The sequence below is a fragment of the Grammomys surdaster genome, unplaced genomic scaffold (genome assembly GCF_004785775.1).
Source record: "Grammomys surdaster isolate TR1022 unplaced genomic scaffold, NIH_TR_1.0 126546, whole genome shotgun sequence".
Taxonomy (NCBI): Eukaryota; Metazoa; Chordata; class Mammalia; order Rodentia; family Muridae; genus Grammomys; species Grammomys surdaster.
In genome coordinates this window covers 15,108,860-15,131,504 of record NW_021621338.1, presented here as the reverse complement: position 1 = coordinate 15,131,504, position 22,645 = coordinate 15,108,860, and the positions used below count along the sequence as shown (strand labels likewise).

The 22,645-nt window shown below is 40.1% G+C and overlaps 1 protein-coding gene and 1 pseudogene across 1 annotated transcript in view; both read left to right on the top strand.

Annotated features, from left to right (window-relative positions):
• Positions 1-22,645, top strand: part of Atxn7 (ataxin 7) — a 108,743-nt gene that overhangs the window by 50,544 nt on the left and 35,554 nt on the right. The window contains exon 4 of the mRNA XM_028760560.1: positions 3,998-4,102. Within this exon, the coding sequence (XP_028616393.1) occupies positions 3,998-4,102 (105 nt within the window). The remainder of the gene's footprint in view (positions 1-3,997; positions 4,103-22,645) is intronic.
• On the top strand, positions 9,597-13,733 carry LOC114614904 (annotated as a pseudogene).

Here is a 22,645-nt window from a genome sequence, read left to right as displayed (position 1 = left end):
TGGCCTCCAGGACATAAGTGTGTAGTCAGGAACAGTAGGGGTCAGCTCACACTGCAAAATAGCCATTGCTCTGTGGTGCATATCAGTATCCCAAGAGAGCTGGGGCCCTTAGAACAGACATTTCTGCTGTGTGAGATTTCTGACAGTTTTCTAGCTTGGTACCCAGTGATCGCCACAGATTACTCTGTTTAATCCTCACAGTAATATGAAATCAATATTCTTTGAAGTCTGTTTTATATATCAGGAAACTGAGGTTCATGGGGATTAACTTAAAGCTGGATTTCTGAGATGGGGATTCTCACTGAGTTGCTCAGGTTGATCTCAAACTTGTGATCCTCCTGCCTTAGCCTAGCTGTGGTTTAAAGGGTTGCAGAGGTTAAATGCTTTAACTGTGTGGTTGTCTAGCCAATAGAGAAACAGTAGAAATTTTAACCCAAGTGCTTTTGACTCCAAATCTGCCCTAAGTATTACTGCATTGGATACGCCACCAAAGAGGATTTCCCAGTGTGCAGATTTGAAAATCAGAAACTGTTTAGGTGTAGAATTGTGTGCTCAAAAGAAGTTTACCAAACTTGAACTTTTTTTTTTTTAACTGAAATGTTATACCAAAGTATAGCAGGTGTTAAATAACATAAAAAAAAAATTGTAATCCTCCAGCATGAGATGTCATCACTGAGAATGGCTACCATTCTGATTGTTAAAGTGGCTATGGCTGTTGTTAAACAAGTTACTAGGACAGAGGAAAAAAACACGCAAATTATGTCTTCTGGTGCTGTAGGGCAAGGCTAGTCAGTGCTCGGGACCATGTAACAGGAACATTGCTATAGACAAGTCTTCAGGAAGGTGAGGCTACAAATGAAATAAAGCAAAGGGAACAGCTAGTGTCAGGGTACCATGACAGCAGGCTCCAGGAGCAAAGGTTTAACAAGCCAGATAACAAGAGTCTTAAACCAAGGACAGAAAGATTACAAATGGCAGCCATTTTACAGACACACTGAGAGGTCATTCTTGAGTCTGAGCAGACAAGGCAAGTCCTTTGTCAAACGGGGTTGTAGAAGTGTTTGTTTATAATGTTTTAGTCTTCCATCTTAATGACTGTGTGAAGGCTATGTGGGAGATGTAAATGGCACAAATAGAATCCTGACAGAAAGCATTGGAGCCATTCCTTTGTAAGAAAGAGAAGAGGTATCTGTTCTGATCCAAAGGTAGGATTGTGGGGAAATCAGCCACGTTGATGGAGTTCTGAACCCATCTCACCGAATGGGCAGACTCTTTAGCCTGAATGCTGAGTTAGACCCACTCGGGAGCCTGAGTGTGTTTTCAAGTAAGGGTATGGTGCAGTTGCTTTATAGGTTGTTGGGTCTGGAGTCAGGGGAGGGGAGAAACTCTGGCTCTCAGAACTCTCTGGGTGTCTGGGTATGGAGGCAACCAGACCCTGACTTTGGGCCCTGGCAGTGAGAATAGCTTAGGGGAGAGGGGGTTGGTTGTGGAAGAGAACTGGAAGTGTGAGTAGGTATAGCAGGCCTGATTTCAAATCTTGCTTGGTTCTGTTGTGTACTAGCCTGTCCACTACTTCCTGTCCACTACAGCAGTGGTATGTGACTTCTATATCATACACTGAGAAAAGACTTGAGTGAGCTCTTCAAAGGCCAGGCTTCCTTCTGATGTTGCCTGTATTTATGTATCCACCTTATGGATATTCAGTGTGAGAGGCACAGTGATTGTCAGTTTTTAACAAGTGAAGAACTCACAGAAATTGCCCACAGTCACATCTGTTTTGAGAAAACCAAGAGTCAGAGTGATAGCAGCCCGTTCGCTTAGCCACCTTGCTGAAGATACCAGTGATGGAGTAGATAATTTCAAAGAGGTAGGAAGGGTCATTTGAGATGACAGTTAAGCTGATGCCTAATGTGTGAGATATTGTCAGACATTTCCTTTCTTTCCTTTGTTGTTATTGTCATTGTGCCCGTCATTGTCATTACTGGGTGTTGTTCTCAGAGCACCATACAGTTTGGACAGGCTGTTCTGTGTGTTCATTTTGCCTTGAGTTTAAATTTGTAATGGAGTTAGTCTCTAGAAGAATCTGAATGTATGTTTAGCTGTGTTTGATTTTGGTTATTGAAGCAACATCTTGCCATAAACTCATCGTCCTGCTTCAACCTCCCAAGTGCTGGGATTGCAACATGTGCTGTTGTGCCTAAAGCATATATATTATATAACACTGCCTACTATTGAGTACAGTAAGACACAACAGACACAGCTCAGCACAGGTTAAAGGAAGTTACAGCCATTTTAAAATGGTATTTAACTTCATTTATTAAATAAAGTTAATTGCCTTGTTTTCATGAATAAAATCATTAATTTGGTATTTAAAGTCATACTTTTAAAAAAAAAAGCCAGGCAGTGGTGGCACATGTCTTTAACCCCAGCACTTGGGGAGGCAGAGGCAGGTGAATTTCTGAGTTCGAGGCCAGCCTGGTCTACAGAGTGAATTTCAGGACAGCCAGGGCTACACAGAGAAACCCTGTCTCGAACCCTCCCACCCCCCAAAAAAATCAAACCAGAAAACAATGTATGTTCAGTTTGTGTAATCAAAAGATATTTAGCCCTGATAATCCAAATGATTGACTTTAGAATCTAGATGGAATGCCTAGAAACCGTTCTCTGGTTTTAGGTTCAAGCCGTTGTATGCATCAGTGTTGATCCCTGCCCTTGACTCTAGCTCAGTTGTCTTTGGTGGAGTTTTGACATAATGGACCTATGTGAGCAGCTATGAGAGTGCAGTGAGAAAACAGGACAGAGAGCTAGCTACTCAGTGAGGTGCCTACATCCCAGAATCACCATGTTCTTCGCACATTTCAGATTTATAGCTATTTATGTGCAATTTTACTATAATAGACACTCTCAAGAAAACGTTAAAGTCATTTGTAAATATTAGATTGCCAATTTGATAGTTTAGATATCATTTTCTGACGTCTCCTTTGGTATTATTATGTGGGGATTGTGAAATTAAATCTATAGTAAAGAGGCCAGTTATTCCCACATTTGTTTTCTATTAATTACTTATTTGGGCGGGGGGATTTTGAACTCAGGACCTCACTCAGGCTAGGTAAGTGTTCTTCCACCGAGCTGCATCCACAGACACCTCTCTTTTTCTGCCTTCCCTTAGTTTGATCTGCTGAAATATTTGCTAAATTAAAAAATGCTATCTACCCATTCATTAAAAATACTGTTTATGTGTAGCATACATACTTGCTTAAAATTGTTAATTTTGAAATATTTTTATAAGTTTGGATTCTGGATCTAAACTCTGAGTTGATTCACAGGTTATTATTAACAATATCTAATGGTTGGACCCTTTTATATTTAACCACATTACAAGAAATTAAATTACTTTGAATTTTTATGTATGTGCTCATAGTTTGGTTTTAACTGTTCTATTCAAAAACAATAACAGTTGTCTCCTCCCTGTTCTGAAGATCAAATTACAGTCAATGTGTGAACATCCGTATTTGTGCTCAAGTCTGGTGGTGCCAGTACATAAAAGGTTATTGGGCCCTAAAAAGGAGTAGAAAACAATTTTCTTTGTATGGTATGGTGGTAATTCCAATTTTGATATCTTTGCACCTTTCTTATCTGATCCATAGGACTTGGGACAAGCTGACTGGAATAGAATGCATATTTAAGCAAATAAAAACATTACTGTAGCTTTGTGAATTATTAAACATTTCATATTCTTGCAGGTTGTTTCTCAGTCACAGCTGAGTTCCCCTTTGATCACTTTACTGTGTCAATGTGTTCCTCGTTGACACTTTAATAGCTCTCTTATACCTCATTCTAACAGTGCTTTGTATTTCAACCTCTATAAAGGCCATTAGCCCGGTTTGATTTCTCTTTCAGTTGTGCTAGGCTTTGAGCTGTCCATGTGTTCTGCTCTGTGATACTGCTTCCTTTCAGTCCTGACAGATAACTGAGGGCCGGTGTTTCTCTGTTGCAGATATGCCAATCTTTGGTCTCTGTCCCGCACACGATGATTTCTACTTGGTGGTGTGTAACGACTGCAACCAAGTTGTCAAACCGCAGGCATTTCAATCTCACTATGGTAAGTGCTGCCCCAAAAGAATCAACAGGAGGGGAAGGTAAAGAAAGCCGCCTTACTGCAGGCTACTGATAGCACAGGGAGGGTTATCAACATCTTTCTCTACAGGACATAGGCTTTTTAATTTGCAGAAGGGACTAAGAACTATTATGTTGTGGGGTTTTTTTGTTTTTTTAATTTTATGCTTGTGAGTTGCATTTTTGGTTTTTCCTGAAATCTGAGGGGAAAGTTATCTCTTGAAACTTTACATCAATATTGCTATAGATTTCCTGAGACAAGGACTCTGTATGTAGCTGTGTTTGTCCTGAACCTCATTATATAGACCAGGCTCCCCTGGAACTCATAGTGATCTGCCTGCTTCTGCCTCCCAGGTGCTGGGACTAAAGGTGTAAGCCACCATAAAGAGCCCGTCATTGGAAAAGAAAGTCAGTCACTTGCTCAGTATTTTCAACTCAGGCCTTTGAAGCTTAGACTGGATTGGACTTAAATTTAAACCTGTAAGAAGCACTGGTTCTTCTTCTTTTTTCTCTTGAGCAGGTGACATAACCTTAGTTTGCTCTCCACAGTACAGGGAGCAGTGTCAACCTTGGTGCTCCTACTGGGAATTAGAATTCATGTATAAAGCCACTAATATAGTGCTGCTAAGCACCTTAGATCTGAGGAGGTTAGTAGGGTTTACCTTGATCCAGCTCCAGATACCAGGAGGTCTTAAAGACGAACCCTGATTGCCCAGCAGTGAGTAATTGAGAGCCTGCTTAGAGAAAGTAGCCTTCACATGAGGGTTTGGTGAGTAAAATTGTTTGCTTTCTGTCTATAGGTTTAGTTTTTCTGGGCCTATTTTGGAATGTCTAGAAGGTAAATGTTAATAGCCTTTCACTCCCTGAAATTGGAAGTGTTTTGATGAGAATATACATGTAACTACACAGCTTATGTACCAAACAACTCTGCTTGGTGGGTCCAGGCTGGTTTCAGAGTGACATTACTGAGCTCAGCCAAGAGCATCCAGGCTGTCTGAAATGTGCTAGACAGCTCTGATTGGCCAGAGCTGATGTACCCATTTGTAGATGAGCCCTGTACAAAAGCAGGCTGAGGGTAACTCACAAGCCTTTGCTTTGTGGTAATAGAGACTTGTTGCAGATACTCACATCGAGAATATGACATAGTGATGCTTCTGGGAACTGATGCACAGACTAGATTAGAAGGTCACATAAGAAACCATAAATGTGCTGCTTCTTGCAGGACCTCTTAGGCTCAAAAAGGCCCTCTTGGTCATCTTCTCGAACTGCTTGACCTAGTGATGACAGCATATCACACAACCTTGATTTCCTCTTTCATAGTCTAGGGATGCAGGATCAGTGTGAAGAACCCTTAGCAAGAGCACCAAGGAAACGTAAAAGTATTTTTAAAACCACTATTTTAATGCTAAAACAATCTGAAGATTTAATCTTCCTGGGTCTTCATTGTAGACTGTCAGTAGAAATGGAGAAAGTGTCTTCAAATCTAGTGTCTACTTTCTCTCTGTCAGTCCCCACCCAGTACAGATAATCAAGACCTGAGCACGGGGCTGAGGTCCCTCTAGTGGCGAGGAAAATATTACAGATTACAGGAGGGGTGCTTGCAGAGGATGAGTGTCCTAGAGGCCTCTCTGATTCAGCAGCAGAAGAGAATGTTGGTAGAATGAGGAGAAAGGGATTGGAATTGGAGACAGATCAGCCTGGGGCATGATGAAATGGAGGAGGCTTCCATCCTGTTTGCCTGCACTGGAGCTGGGTCCAGGGTGGAGGAGAGCCACCTCTGCTCCTGCCCTGTCACTTTTCTTTTGTGTACAGGAATTGTAAAGGGAAAACTGTTTTTGGAAACCAATCTATCTTTCTCCCTTCTCCGTTTCCTGTTCGATGAAATCCCAGGAGGACAGTTTCTGCATTCCCTTTCCATAGTAATGATAAAAAATGATTTTCAAAATCAGAATCTTGTCAAGTAGCCATTGTTGTGTGTTCCTTGCAGTACAGATGCTCCTAACTGATGGTGGGATTACATACTGATAAACTATTGTAAGTAGAAAATGCATTTAAATCCTTCTAACTTAGCAACCCTAGTTTAGCAACACTCACCGAGAATAGCTTTTCCTATGAGCTGGCTGGGCTCTCGGGCTGCTGCTGCACGGACACTCAGCCTCAGAATCTAGCCTGGAGAATGGACAAAATTCAAAACTCAGACTACAATTTCTGCTGAGTGTGTATTGCTCTGACATCATTGTGTGGTCAAGGAAGCCATTAACATAATCTGATTTTGTCCTGATGTAGGAAAACAGCTTTAGCATGAGCATCCTGTGATCTTCAGGCTCTTCTTGCAGTTATGGAATCTTGCACTTAGGCTCCTTGACTGTGTTGGATGGTTTGCATTCCTGTAGATTTTAGCATTGGCAGTCAGGGCTTGGCTTACGAAAAGTCATACCTGCCAATGGAGTGAGAGTATCTTTGATACAAATGTGTTATTTTCTGTGAATTCATGTGTTGCTGATACTAACCTGTGACTTTTAGGAACAAATGGGCAGTTGCTGTAAAATCCTCCTGGTTCATTTAAAACCACCAAAGTTAGGACAAGAAAGGACAGTATGGTGGCTGCTTACAACTTACTTACAATTGGTGGTATAGGTTTTGAGGAAATTGAATAGGTAACAACATTGTTGCCTAGAGAAGTAGCCATGTGATTTTTCCTAGCCTTTGGAGGAAATAGCCACTAGCAAGGATTTCCACATGGTTAGTGGTGGTGACGGCTGAAGGGTTCCTGTGATGTTCCCAGGCATCATATCTGTCTGCATTCTTATAACTTACTTTCTTTCTTGTAACTGCATAATAAGATATGTTTTTTTGAAGAAATATTTTGAAATAGTTATTCCTCATGTGCATTTTATAACTAAGTGTTTTTAAGCACAGGATGTAATTTGTGTCGGTGGATTAATAAAACCTGCCCTGCAGGGAGGTCCCTGATAGAGCTTCCCAGTACTCTCACACTCACCACCTTAGAATTTCCTCTCAACCCAGGAACTGGCAGTGTAAAGCTCCCTTGGCTGATTGTGACTGGCAAGTTGGCCAATGTGCTTACACACAAACACTGTCCCCCCCGGGACTATTACAGGTGTTCACAATTGGTGATGCACACCTACTCAGATTTGTTAACTCTAGCAGTGATGAGGGGAAAGGGGCTCTGTTTTTAAAAATCTACTTTAATGTCTTTGTATCATGTGCTAGTGTATCATGACACACTGATTGCCGCTGGCAATGTAAATCTGACAGAGGACTAAGAGTGACTTTCTCTAGGACCCAAGGTGTTGCTCTTTTGAAGTAGGAATCTGTTAGAGAGTTGGTGATGGATCTGTTGACCTTACACTACTGAATAAAGGGTGTGTCTTACTACATATCTTTTCTCTGGATCCGCACAGGCAGAAATAGAGTGCAGTTAAGGAGGACTTGTAGCCTGCTTGTGGGGTTGAATGCCTCCCTCCTAGTGACTGCCACAGAGCCTTTAGATAGGTCCCTATACTTTGTGTCCTGCTGATTGACGTTTTAGGTAGAGGGCCTTGAAACACCACTACCACCTTTCTACACAGACAGAGGAGTGATCTTATATAACAGAAATAGACAAGAGAGAGATTAATTCAGCCTGGACCGGTACCATATTTAGAATCTCTATAATTAATTGAAACCCTGATCCAATGTCAGCCCTTGAAGCATTTTTCTTTAGATTGGTTAGGCGGATCTACTCATTAACCTTTTGGGTCAGCTTGACTCTCTGAGGTAGGGTATGGTAATGACTTGTGACTAAGCCATTCATTCCCAATATCTAATCAGGCCCTATCCGACTAAATTTGACTTATTTACTGACTTGATTTCACTTACTACTTTTCTTTAAACTAGTTTTATTTCACTCACTACTTTTCTTTAAAGTAGTTTTTTTATGAGAAATTAAATCATGTTAGTGATTATTACCTGCTGAACTTGAAGTACATGAAATAAAACAAACGTGAAGGATCTAAAACAGCATCTTTACACTAAAGTAAATTATCAACAGCATCCTGTCTTTTATTTGCATCAGATGGTAGTTTTCTATCTTTACTTAGCATATTTTAATTAGCATAATTAAACCACTTTTTATTGGTATAAAACATTCACAAAGAAAACTCTAAAGGAAACAGTTCAGGCTAATGTTTATCATATTTAAGTTTTGAGAAACCTCAACTTATGCTATTGGATTTTATTTCCTTTGATGTTTTAGAAGTTTACTCCTTGGAAATAACAGATTTTGGAAGCAGAATTCTAGACTCTTCTTTTGCTCTGTGGATGGATTACATGCCAGTATCTTTGTTGTCCACCAGTTGCTCATACTCGTCATTGTGAGTGGGTGTGAGTCCATTGGTCAGGCCTGTGTCAGACCTCTGTTTACAAATGTCAGTCATAATCTAGCTGTCTCCTGGCTACATTCCAGCAGTGTTGGTCTGACCATTGCTGCGATCTTGCAGCCTTTTCCACTTAGTCTTCTGCTTAATGAATTGGGTGCTTTATATTTTGTGTTGCCAGCATAAATTACATTCAATAAAATGTCATTTTCATCAGATGGTGGGTAATTACTCAGGAGAAATCACTCCAGGTTTCCTTGTGCTAGTTACTTGACTTCAGAGAATTTTAATACAACAGTAAAATGATGTTTACTCTGAGAACAACCACCCCCTTTAATCTGATGGATTTAGATTTAGGAAGCACTGACTTAGGGGTGATCTAATGTGTTATTTTATTTGAATATTTTGGTGACTTTTTGAATAAAGGAAAAAATGTTTTTTAACTCTAAGCAAATTTTTTGCCAATGAATAGTTATAATCTGAGTCTTTTTCTACTTTAAAATTTTGTTGATTAACTAATATTTTTTAAGATTGACATTAATTGAAATATCTAATATCCACAGATTACTCATTATTTTTAATAGTACTTGGTAACTTCTAAAGCATTTTTATACAGATTGTTTCATTTTCTCTTTTATTCCTAGTTTACAGATGAAAGTCTAAAGTTAAATTTCATTGGCACAGATAAAATGTACCAAGCCACCTATTTCTCTTGCATATAATACAGATGGAGAGCGTTATAAGGAAAGCCCGAGAAGACATAATGAGTTCTGCATGTCCTAGACTCTTAGGATTAGTGACAGATGTTTTGTCTCAGGTCATTCTTTTTTTTAATTTTTTTTTAGAGTAGCTGGATCAGTATTGTAAACTGGCTTTATCAGAGAGACTTTTAGCAATTGAAAGATGCAGTTGATGGGAGGTAGATGCTGGATTCCGCAGTAGAGGCTGGAGTCAGCAAAGCCACTGGATTTCTCTTTTGCCTTTGTACTTAACTCATAGCCAAAGCTAAGTTCCCTTTTTTGTAGAAGACATCGTGTAGCTCTTCAGAGATTCTTCCTACTGTTGATAAATAAATGGATAACAAGTGTAGAGCAGAAAATCATGCGCCAGGCCTTTCCCCAGCCTTCAGGGGGACAAGGAGATCACCAGAACAGGCATGTAACAGGAATGATGGATGTCAGGGTAAACATTGTTCGATGCTGTACTTACTGTCTCTGGAAGTCTGTCCAGGAGGATGGTTTGACCTACACTCTTTGCAACTTAATAACATGTAAAACAAATTTTCATTATTTTTTTTCCACAAGCCAAATAGTGCTGATTAAAACTTGCAGACAAGGTCAGTTGTGTCAAATCAGAGCGTGTCCTAATTCTAGATAATGTCATCGTACCTTTCTTTCTTAGTCATGTGATAAGTAGAGAACTTTACACTGATGTTCTTTATGGTATTTGAAAGGGACATTTTAATTTCTAGTTATACAATGTATTGATTTTTTTCTGTTATTGATATTTGCTTTTATTAATATCTGTATCATTGGGATTTTCTTTAGAAGACATTAAATCATCAATGACATTATTCATGTTTTAACAAATATCTTGTGCCTATTAAATACCAGGGATTTCTGTGTACTGTTAGCAGAATGGTCACTCTGATATCAAGCAGTATGTATTCTGTTGAGGTACAATGGAGAGACAAAAATGGCCACAGCAAAATGAGTGTTTGAAGACAGCTTCTGTAAGGAGTTGGTATTTCATCTCTGCAGTGAAAAAGATCCAGTGATTTGATATCTGGAGGAAAGATGTTTCATGCAGCAGAAACAGCAAGTACATAAGTCTAGGATGGGAGTGGGCTGGCAGAAAGTCTCGGAGGCTTTCTTGGAACAGTGTACCAAGAAGAAAAGGAGTCTGGATTGACATTGGAAAAGGCAGACCAGGTCAGGTGATGCCTCAGATTCTACATGATGTGGGAGCAGTCAGATTGAACAGTGTACATACATTGTCACTGGAGAACTGTTGAAAAGTGTCAAGCTCTAGTTTGGGTTGCTTGGTGAGACTTGAGTGACACAGGGAACTAGAGAAATCAGTGTGTTGTTTTTCGCTGGCTAAGTTTAAGCGGTTGGTGAATTGAGGATTGTGGTAGCTGGGGCACAGTGGTGAATTTGGAGTTGAAATCTGCTTTGGAAGTAGAAGCAGCAAGAACTGCTGATGGGTAGGTAGGGGCCCCATGGGGAATAAAGCCTGGGGAATGACTCATGGCACCTTGGTTTAAGGAGCTGGATGATTGACTTGAGCTTTCAGTTTGTGTATGGGCATTCACATTTTAGCCAAGTGTACTGACTTGAATGAAAAGCCTTTGATGTGTTTTATTCAGCCTTCAGGGAGTTTTTAAAGATTGTAGAGGTAGGGAAAAAATGATGATAAATTTGGGAAGATGATTTATTCTTTTCAGCTCTTTTGTGTTTATTTTCTTGCTGTTACTGGGTTTTTTTTTGTTGTTGTTGTTGTTTTATTCATAAACCTAGTTAGTAATCTAATTATAAAAGTCAGAAAACAAAGAAACATGTATATATTTTCCGAGAGCTTCTCATATTCTAATCAGTAGCAAGATTTTATCTAAGGGGTATCTAGCCTTCGTAAGACTTGGATTCAGCTGGGTGTGGTAGTGGACATAGTTGATCCCAGCACTCTGGAGGCAGAGGCCGTTCAATCTCTTGAGTTTGAGGTCAACCTGGTCTTCATAGAAGGTTCCAGGCTAGTCAGGGATACATAGTGAGACCCTGTCTTTAAGAAAAAGAAATACTTGGATTCAATTCCCAGATCCACTAAAGAGGAGAGAAAAGAATATGATTAAATTTATTATTATTATTGGGGTAATAATCCACATGCTAAAAAAAAATTTACCAGTAACATAACTGCAGTCTATTTTTTTGTTTTGTTTTGTTTTTGTTCTTTTGTTTTTCGAAAAAGGGTTTCTCTGTGTAGCCCTGGCTGTCCTGGAACTCACTCTGTAGACCAGGCTGGTGTCGAACTCAGAAATCCGCCTGCCCTCTGCCTCCCAAGTGCTGGGATTAAAGGCGTGCGCCACCACTGCCTGGCTGTAACTGCAGTCTTAATGAATCAAGTTCCTCCATCTTTTCCGAGCTCCAGTTGATGAATAAGCTCTTAAGTTGTTATTAGACTCCAATCAAAAGAATATTTGCCTACATATCTACCCATGAACATTTAGATTTCTTATAAATTTACCTCTTTACAAACCTGTTTATATATTAATGACATTGCTCTGCTGTGTGTGTTTTTTTTAAAGCTGTCTATTTTATCTTATTAGTACATTGTAATCAATTTAACCAGTTCTCCGTCAGTGAGCATTGGGCTTTTCAGTGCTTGCTTTCCATGTGCAGTATTTTCAAAGAACCATCATTCTGTGAAACTGTCAGTATTTCAACACATTGTTTCTCTACATGGTGTCTAATCTAGGCTAGTAAGTAGGACTTGGCTCTAGTGATTTAATGAGTTCTTTGACAGTTCTGATTTGGGTCACTAAAATAACACAAATGTAAATTTTTGACAATATTTGTGCATGCACGTGCACATTGTTCACAAGGCATTTGTGTCAAAATACATACACTTAGGTATTTGTAATTCTTGTTTATTAGTTACAACATAATGAAGTCAAAATGGTTAGAAACTGTTTGTAAAATCCTGTGTTGCTAGGACAGAGAAGTATGCTCCATATTTTCATCATCCTGATAAGCCCTTAGAAATAGTGATCACAGGAGTGATCACAGGACTCTGTTTATTGTCCTGCATGTTCTTTGATTATCTGGGTTTATCGTCTTCCTTGTTCCTGGGCTATTTGCATCTATTGTATTGCTAGTTCCTCAACCTAGAACTGACCTTAATACTTGGATGTAATTTAAACGGTATAAAGGCAAAAAAGGAGGAGGAGGGATGCGATAGGGATTAATGGGTGGGGGGAATGAGGAAGGGGAATATCATCTGAAAAGTAAATAAATAAAATATCAAATAAAAAAAGTGTTATAAAGATAACATGATAAACTAATAATTTAAAAAAGTATGCATGCATGTGTGTGTGTGTGTATGTATGTGTGTGGTGTCAAAACTCAGTGGCAATTTTGACTTGCCTACTACATATATAAATCACTAGCTATTACAAGATGGGTTGTTTTTAAGATTTTACAGGGCACATTGTGGAGAAAAGTCTGTGGTGGGATGTTTGCTATGCAGTTTCCCCGCCCCCCACCCCAGTCATTTCACATGGCTAGTTGACTGTATCCGTGCCCTTTCTAGAACCCTGCTAACCTATGGGCTTATTATGTGACCAGGAGGTAGGGTCCTCATTGCTTCTATACTGTGCAACCCCCTGCCTTCCAGGGCATATGCTGACTCCAGCCTCCGAGGTAAACTGCTTGGGAAGAAGGGAGCACTGGCTCTCTTAGTCTGTTCCTTTTGACTCTGCACTGTATTAAGGTATGCTACTGCATCTAAAGAGAGCACTTTTTAAAAAGAACCTCAGTATTTTTACATATTTTTCACCTTGTATATTCTAAAGCTGGGTGATGATGGTGGTAGTAATTACTATATCAACTTAAAAGGGTAAAATAAATTAAAAGCCCCTGAGGAAGCTCATCATAAAAAAATAAAATCCATAAGTCTTATCACACGATTTTAAACTCTGGAACCCATGGTTGAATAAGAGATCTGATTTGACAGAAGTTGTACTCTGCCCTCCACACATGTCCCCACAAAGAATATATACAACTGTTTAGTTAAAATACAATGAGTTCCTAGTCATACAATATGTAAGGCCTGACATGTACTGTCTTTGGAGTTAAAAATAAAATGTAGAGGGGTGCTGTCATAGCAGGTGTGCTGACGAAGACTATTGACCTGGTGGATAGACTGTGTGTGGCACTCCACACAAGAGGCTAGCAATATTGTATAAAAACATTCTTGATCTTCTGAAGCACTTCCCTAAACATGCAGCCTATAGAAAATAGCACAGATGACCGATGAGAAACTGGATATGCTCAAAGCACAACCAGATGTTAAAAAATGAGAAGACTTGCTTCAGGGTGGCTAAGTAGAAGAGGCGATTCTTGAGGCTGAAGATGAACTTAATCTGGAAGAAAAATGATGCAGTGGAAGCCATGGGAGCCGTTGGTGGACGAGCCTCCTGCTGGCCAGTGGAAGAGGCCAGTGTGGTCAGTGTCTGATGGTTGATATGAATTAAATGTGCAATTCCATGTTCTGTGATGCTAAAAAAAATAGAGTAAAATTAGTTTTCATTGCTTCTTGTAATTGCTATGCCAAATTATGTAATTGTCAGAATTCCTAATATTAAAGATTTATAGTGAGATTTATAAAGTTAACGTGTTGGTTTGCCAGCATTATAAATGGCCACATTGTTTTGTGATTCTGATGTGTTCCTTTGTGTTCCTTTACCATAATATACTTCCAACAGAAAAGCTCAGTGAAGCAGCTGTTTAATGCAGCAGCAGACTCCACCCATCTCAGACTTTTTAAGTTCACTTTATGGAGAATTTTCTAAATCACCACATTTTAATCTATTTATTTTGTATATGTTTGTGTTGGGTGTGTATGTGCCACAGTCACAGTATGTGTGGAAGTCTAGGAGCAGCTTGCAGGAGTGGATTTGCTCCTGCTTCCATGCGGGTCCCACAGATCCAACTTAGGCTGTGGACTTGGCAGGTACTGCTGAGTGATCTTGACAGCCCATGAATTTTTTTATACTTGAAATTGTTAAACAACCTTTAAAAAAGTTATTTTGATGAGTGTATTAAATATGTAAACTCAGCCAGGAGGAGTGATGCACACCTATAATCCCAACACTCATGAGACAGCAGCAGGAGGATTATTCCAAATTGGAGGTTTGGGAAAGATACATAATGAGTTCAAGGGCTACCTGGGATCTAGAGTGAAACCCGTCTCATAAAAGAACTGTATGTGTTACATTTTTATGTAAATAAGCAAAATGAAATAATCCCAAACATGCTATTTATATTTCAGTCTTTTTTTTCTGTTTTCCTGACTTCTCTAACTATATAATAGTTCGCCCTAACCTCTAAGCAAATAAATTACTTAATATTCATGTATCTGTTTTCTCATAAAGAACTAGGAGTCTTCTTAATAGGCACTTTAGTAACAGGGTTACAAAGTGCTCATGTTATTCACATTTCTGCTGTCTAGTTAGCAGTATCTGGTGCCTGTCCTCTGGTTTTTAACAGTCCCCGCTACTCTTGAAGAATGGCCGTGCTGCACTTCACAGCCTGTGATAGGCTTCCATATTATTTTTTTGCTTTTGGTCCTTTGAACAAAGCCACTCTTGGGCATATATTTAAGTAGTGGTGGTGTGATATGTGAGAATCTCAGAAAGGGTTTCTGGTCAGAACTGATGGCAGCTGCTGCTAGATGGATTTACAAAAGGATGGAAGTCCATTGTGTCTGTTGCTACTGGCCATAGAGAATATTAACCCTACTAGAGGTAGAGGTAAAGGATTTAGTTTCTGAATCTCTATTTACTTTTCTAAAGCATCTCACATTGTTTCTTACACACACACACACACACACACACACACACACACACACAGTCACACAAGTGGAATTATATTTTGAGTTTGAAGACAATTTCTCAACTTGTATGCTTTCTTATTGCAAGTACATCAGAATACATTCTAAGGCTAGGTAATATTTAATCATATAAGGCAAAGAAATATTTCAAAATGAAATGAGTGACTTTAAAATACTCAAACAATTAAAAGTAATTCTTAGCATTGTAGGGGATTTCTGTACATTCTGTACGGCTTTTACCTTGGGTAAGGAAGTGGATTTGTTCACTCAAGGATTTGTTCCTGCAGAGTGTTTAGCCAGCCTCTTAAGGATGAAATGATCATTCAGCAAGATTAATAATTGCAAGACCAAGGAAATATGTCACAGTTTTTCTGGTCTCAGCATCCTCTTTGCATTTGGTGTAATTGATTATCTCTTAATAATGTTCATGTTTGTCTATCAATTGATAACAAAACTCAGGGATCAGACAGTGGTTCACACACCCTTGTAAATCAGACCATGAGGGTAATGTATTATTTGCCTGCCTTACATTCATAAAGAGTGTGATTTGGCCCTGAAAAGCCATCTCTTGAAAGATCAGAAGAGGTAAGCCAGAGCAAAGCTACTGTGTAGGATTAGCCCCTAAGGTGAATTATCTCATATAAACTTCATTTCCCACCTCTCCTAATGAGCATTGCATAATAGCATAGCTCTGTTTCTTGGTGAAGCTAACCTGATTCTAAGATAGCAGTCTTTGAGGCCCTCAACTGAATGAATTGCTTGGTATTTCCAAGTTTGAAAATACTTTCTTCCCCTTTCAAGTGTTCCTTGGCAGCAGCTAAGGAATGTTAAAGCTGCTTTAAGTGCCAATTAAGGCCAATTATAACCCGCCTGGCCTGCTGAGACAGTGGAGTTAGTGGAGGCCCATGTTCTTGTAAGATGAAGAACTGCCTGCTGCCAGTGATGGGAGCATAGTATTTCATAACTGCCAACAGCTTGTTTGTTGTTCTGTAGAACACAGGGTGACACTTGTGCTGTTTAGGAAATCCCAAGGTCTGTGAAGGACAGACTAATTTCTGTAGTACAGACTTACATGTTACTCTTACTCTTATGTTTCTTCAAAAGCTGTCTATCACCTTGGTTGTAATCAGTGATAGAGAAGGCTTACTAAGTGCCTCACTGTGTACTTGGTATTGCAGTGCATGCATTGTTTGATTTACTGCCCCCTACCTGTAGGAGGAGGCATGATGCCAGGTGAATCAATATCCTTTCCCTTGAATTGAAACTGTTCAGACTGGTCTCTCTTTGCCCTCTGGCTGCTGTGAGTGCTAGTGCCCAGGAGAGGGGCCACACTATTACTCTTAGCTACAGTAGAATGTTAATGTGTATGACCTTGTAACTACGGCACTTGTAGAATTTTTGGTCTGTAAGGATATTATTTACTTTCATTAAAATGATATTTTCATCTTTTTAATAATGTGCCTTAATTATTTTCATAAGAAAAACATGCAACAATCAAAAACAAAAAGTACCCAAAAAAGCTTTCTGAACACTGGTGGGAAATGATGTAAGCAATAGTAATGCTTTCCAGCAAGAGCAAAGCTGGGATTGGCTGGAACAGGATTTTCTCCAGAGCGTAGAGAAGTAGTGTTTAAGCTTTAGTGCAAACTTTATTCTTAGTTTTTGTGTTATGTACGGCTTGTCAGTCTATAAAATTATGTTCTCCTTGGTCTTCACCATCACTCCTGCTTTCTCTAACATAGTAAAAGAACAAGTTCAAATTATTTCTCTTAGGCATGAACATGTCTACATCCCAGCTGTTCTGAAGGCTGAAGTAGGAGGTCTTCTGTTTCAGGGCTAGCCTCATCCGTAGCAAGACTGTCTCAAAATAAAGTAGGCAGTAAGCAGGCTAGACCGTCCCTAGTAATGCACAGTACCCTCAGGCCCAGAGCAATCAGAGATTGCCTGTTTTGGGGATTTTTTTTTTCTTACTAGCACTGTCACCATATACAGAAGGGGACATTAGAAAGCCACACACACACGCACACACACACTAAAAACACAAATGGACAATGGCTGTTTTTAAATTGTCCATTTTTTTTTCTAGATATTAGTGAGATGCAGATTACAACTACTTTGAGATACCATTACCACTCCCTCGTCAGAGTGGCCGTCATCAGTAAATCTCAACAATGTTAGAGAGTATTTAGAGAGGAAGGAATATATTGTTGGTGAGTGTGCAGATAGCCATGATGAAAACCAGTTTGGAGATTTCTCAAAAAAAAGAAAGAAAAGAAAAAGAACTACCATGTGACTACACTGCTTCACTCCTGAGCACACACACACCTAGAGAACTTCACACCCAGGTTAATGTAATGAGTGTGGCAATTTTTTTTTTCAGAGTTAATTTAGAACTTGTGTCTCACGTTTTCTCTTGCCTTCTGGTAAGACCATTTGCACCAAAGTAATTAATGACTTTTGTTAAGCAGACCTAGAGCTCGCTCTTGTGCTTGATCTCTCTCTTTCTCTGTCTCTGTCTCTCTCTCCCTCCCTGCCCCCACTTCCCTCCTTTCTCTTGTTCTCTCTCTCTTTCCCTCCCTCCCTCCATACCCCCCTTCTCTTACTTTTGCTCTCTTGCTCACTCATACACATTCTCTCACACATACACCACACATTGACACTCACACACACTCACCCAGTCATACAAGAATTATGGTTTTTCCCATCTTTTTACATTTAAAAAGTGTTCATTTTGATGTACCAAGTTTCTGAGTCGTTGTTACCTTAAAGCTCAGATCAGCTGGCAGTCTTTCGCATGTCTCTTTAACAGTAGGGTTTGTCAGCTGGCAAAAAGGGAATAGTTAGTTGTATAGAGATTGCCATGGTGCTCAGATAGGGACAGCCAAGCCAGCATCACTTGCTTGTAAGGATCCACAGAGGGCAGTCGTATTAGGAGTAGAAGAAGATGATAAACACTTTTAATCCCAGCACAACAGGAGGCACAGGCAGGTCGATCTCTGAGTTCAAGACTAGCTTGGTCTACAGAGTGCCAGCACAGACAGGACTGACTCTACAGAGAAACCCTGTCTCAAAAAACAAGAAAAAAGAAAAGAGAAGAGAGGAAGGGAAGGGAAGAGAAGAGAGAGTAAAGTTCTCTGTGTCGGCTCTAGGGATTGGATGCCCAAGCAGGCATAAGCATACTGTATTGTGCAGAATTTGAAAATAAGTATCAAAATCGGTCCAGATTATTGTTACTTGATTTAGGAAGGACCCTTCGAGAGTATAGCTAGTCTAGGGGAAAGGCTACTGATATTTATAGGAGTATCATAATCACACAGATTTTATAAGTGAGCCTATGCTCTTAAAAAGAGTAATCCTAGTAGTTATATTGCAGCTCTAAAGTCAGTCAAATAACGACAGTGTGAGTAACTGACATTTCAGCAGACTGTATTTATAAATGCCACCTTCAGTTCGGACAAATTTTGTGAATCTCAATCTGTGGGTCATGACCCTTTATGGTCTGGAGGACCCTGTCACAGGGGCCACACATCAGATGTTCTGCATGTCAGATATTTACGTTATAATTCTGCAGTAGCAAAATTGACGTTACAAGTAGCAACAAAAATTTTATTTATTTATTACTTTATTTATTATTTATTTAATTATTTAATTATTGGGGAATCACCACAACATGAGGAAAGAAAGGTTGAGAATCACTGACTTAGAGGAATTAATTTATACCAGCTGGCATGCCTTCTATGACCATATTAGATGAAATTAGACTCCACCCCCTGTTTCCTCCTGATCTGCCAGGACCTTTGTAATTCAAGTGGTTCCTACAGTAGTAGCAAATGTTACATAAGCCCAAACATGGAGCATATTTGGAGTTGATGGGCAGACCCACATCATGATGCAGGTTTGCACTGAAGCACAGCAGAGCTCTGAAGAGAAGGTAGTCAGAAGCCTCTTCAGAGCAGCCCTTCCTCTTCACGGAGCCAAGAGCTCCGCTGGGTGAGTGTTTCCTGGTAGTCTTCACAAGCTGGGTTTGGCGTGGGGCCTGGTTCTGAATAAACTTGTAGAAGGTAGGTTAGGACTCTGCTCAGGAGCATAGAGCTGGGCCGAGCCTGGAAGGGTTTATGGAAACGTCTCTTCTTTCTGGCACTTGTCCTGCTCTGCTAACAGGCTTGGAGGGGAGGACTCTGCTGCTCAAGTGCTCGAGGGAGGGAGCTCTGCAGTGCTGGGGATCAGTGCTAATCTCAGCAAGAGGGATTAGCTGCGGCAAGCTGTCCGCAGGAGCCATTCTGAAATGTCATTTGAGTGATCTGGCCAAAGTTCAAATGCAGCCAGGAGTTGAGTTTGCTATTAACTCTTAGAAAATGCTGAGGTTTGCACCAAACAAACAGCTCCGGGATTTCAAAACCCTGAGACAGCATTGGGTACTCCCCTCTAAAAATGGAAGAGCCTTGTAACACCCTCTGTTTTGTTTTGTTTTTTAATCTTGTGGCGAGTGAGGTTTCATGACAGACAGCTCAGTGTTTCCTGTAGAATGTGTTTGAAAGCTGTTTTGTCCAGTACTTCAAATCCACAGTAAATTTCGAACAGAAGACTGTGTGAAGAACAACTTCAAAATACAAGCAGGAACCTTGGAAAAGTCATTTAGCAGCTAACATGGAGTGAATAAAATTATGATTTCTGACTCCAATATTGACTTTTTTTTAGTTGTATTGTTAGAACACCAACAGAACTTTGTTAATTATTTGGGGTCGGGAAGAAGATGACTACAAGTTCTTCAGTTTTTACTGGGCTCAAATTTCATGCCTTCTTCAAATAATGAGCTTGACTGGTTGGTTTCAGTTCAGGTTAAAACAGGTCCCCAGTTATAGGACTTTAAATATAAATAGATCTTGAAACTTTAATCAAAATGCTGCTGATACGATGTGTCTAAAACTGCCAGGGTTAGCACCGTGATCTCTGGTTTCGTTTGCTGTCACCGGTGCCTTTCATTTGTAGACAGCAGACACTTTCCGTTTAGGAAAAAGGGCTTTATGTAGGCTCACCAAGGAAGCACACCAGCCTCACTCCAGGCTGATGGGTGTAGAGGTGGGCATCTTTTAAGTAGTGAGGGTTTGCTGTTACCATCTTGTGGTTCATTAGGTTTTGCTGTCCTCTGTCCAGAGTAAGAGGGCATAATGAGGTTGCAGGATTGGAGGTTGTTGAGACAGACTGAGCACAGCACTCAGCAGGGGCTCCTCTTAGTCCCTAGCTTCTTAGAGTAGAACCTCCTCATCTTGACGGGAAGATGAGGCTTGCACAGAAGTTTCACCTTGAAAAAGCAGTAAAAAGAGTTAGATCTATAGAACAAATTTCAGGATAGCCAAGGCTACACAGAAAAACCCTGTGCTCAAAAAAACAGAGGTGTAAAAAGCAATAAAAACAAATCAACTCATGTAATTATCATGTTTACTAGGGTTTTTTTTTTCTAATGTTCTTTCCACTTGTGGATATAAAACTTATATTTTATAGCAAAGTAGCCTGAAGTTGCTTATATAGCCCACAGTAGCCTGGAACTCATGATGAATCTTTGACCTCAGCTTCCTGAATATAGGGATTACAGGTGTAAATAACCAGGCTATTTACTTATTTTATTTTTGTATTTTTTAAACACACACACACACACACACACACACACACACACACACACACAGTTGTACCTAGAGACTCATGGATTTGAGAGTTTCACCTTTCATTTATTTTTTCCCTTTTCTTGTCACTGATACTTGAGGATTGGGAATACTTCAGAGGAGTACTGTGATAGAAGGTCCACTTGATGATAGAGGTCGGTTTACCTTAGGCACAGTGTTTGCTCTGACAGTATCCTTCACATAGCACCTAGTTTCCAGAGGACAGCAAAGAGAGAAAGAAGGCCCTATGACTTTTGCAAATAGAAGCGTTAGCCAGCTTGTTATTCATGGATTGGCAGTGGATGCAGTCAACAGCACCTAGATCACAGTGGTGCCTTAAACATCAAGACAATTGGGTTCTTTTCAGAGCTGTACAGCAGTTTCTTCCCAGAAGGTTCTCTCCCTTGTGTCATCTGTCTGAGGAGACAGTAGCCCTCAAGTAGAAGTCTTAGTCTATGCCAGGATTGCAGAAGTGTACATAGAATGCCTTCAGGAAACCAGATGGCCATCCAGAGTGTTCATTCAGTTTTCCTTCTGAAAAGGTGTGTCATGGCAGTGACATGGAGGAAGAGGTGTTAGACTCCAGCCAGTGATCAGGATGCTCACACGCACCACTTCTTCTGTTATTTCCAGGACTGTATTGGGTATTGGGTACCTATTAAAAGTGTTTTTACAAATGCTTTCAGAGAGCTACAAGTTAAGCAGGCAAAGGAGATGTTCCCACAGATGCCCTGTAAGGTTTTTGTATTTCTCACATACTTGAAAACAGTTAAAGGACAGTCCTCTTGGGAAGCATTCCTGGCAGGAGGATTATTGGAGGTTGCCATATTCCTTCTCCTTTCTTAGCAACATTATTTACAGTCCATTCACGCTTGTCCCTTCCCCCACCAGTGGAGTCATTCTCCCTTGTAATCTGCCCTTTGTGATCTGTTCTCTTTCATGCAGCAGAGTGAATGGTGTGCTGCAGTGTGAGCCCTACCCAGAGATGTGGAAATGCCAAGAGGCCCAGAGGCTTTAGTGAGGCCTTTATTTTCCTCATAAAGCACTGACTTGAGGAGCTTGATAATTTGATTATAGACCTTTGGTGAAAAGTTGTTTCAAGTGGCCCAAGTGCTATAAATGACTCTCTTTTCTGCACTTTCCACTTACGTTTTAATTTTAAAAGTACCTCTATATTAGAGGAGAGGAAAATGCTTTGGCAGAGGTAGCAGTTGGAGACTAATTTGTTAGGGCAGCCAGTATTGAAATCATCCCTTTCATTTAAATCTCTCTAGTGGAAATGATGCCAAGTGCTTTGTGTGAAGAGTTTTCTCTCTTGGTGTTCTCCAGTGCTGTTTGTAAGCCACCTAAACACACTCTGAAGCTGCCTCCCAGCCCGACTCTGGCTAACTGTTCTTTGATCCACTGCATGCCAGAGGTCAGCTCTGGATTCCTCAACTTTAAATTTGAATTTTCTGAGGACAGTGCCCCCAGTTGGCGTCTTTTTCAGCAATTACACTGCATCAGACCTTCTCTAGAGCGTCTCATGTGCCAGGAGAACCTAAAAGAAACAGAATCAAAGAGAAAGCAGATGAGAACTGAAGCGAACCTGTGATAATAGTGACCGGAATTTAGTTGTGCTTGCTAGTCAGATACATTCGAGTACTTTTGAAAGGAGATGATAGTAATAGGAAAAAGCTGGTACCTGTGAAAGTGATGCGACATTGTTAAATAGAAAACCCCGGTGTACTCATTCCATGCTCAGAGTTTGCTATGGGCTGCCACGTGCTTTTATTAAAATAAATATGAACTTCTAAATTAAATTTAAGTCATTGTTTGATAAATACTGCTTGCGACAGTGCTAAAGCCAACATTGTCCTCATCAGTTGGTACATTTATGTAACA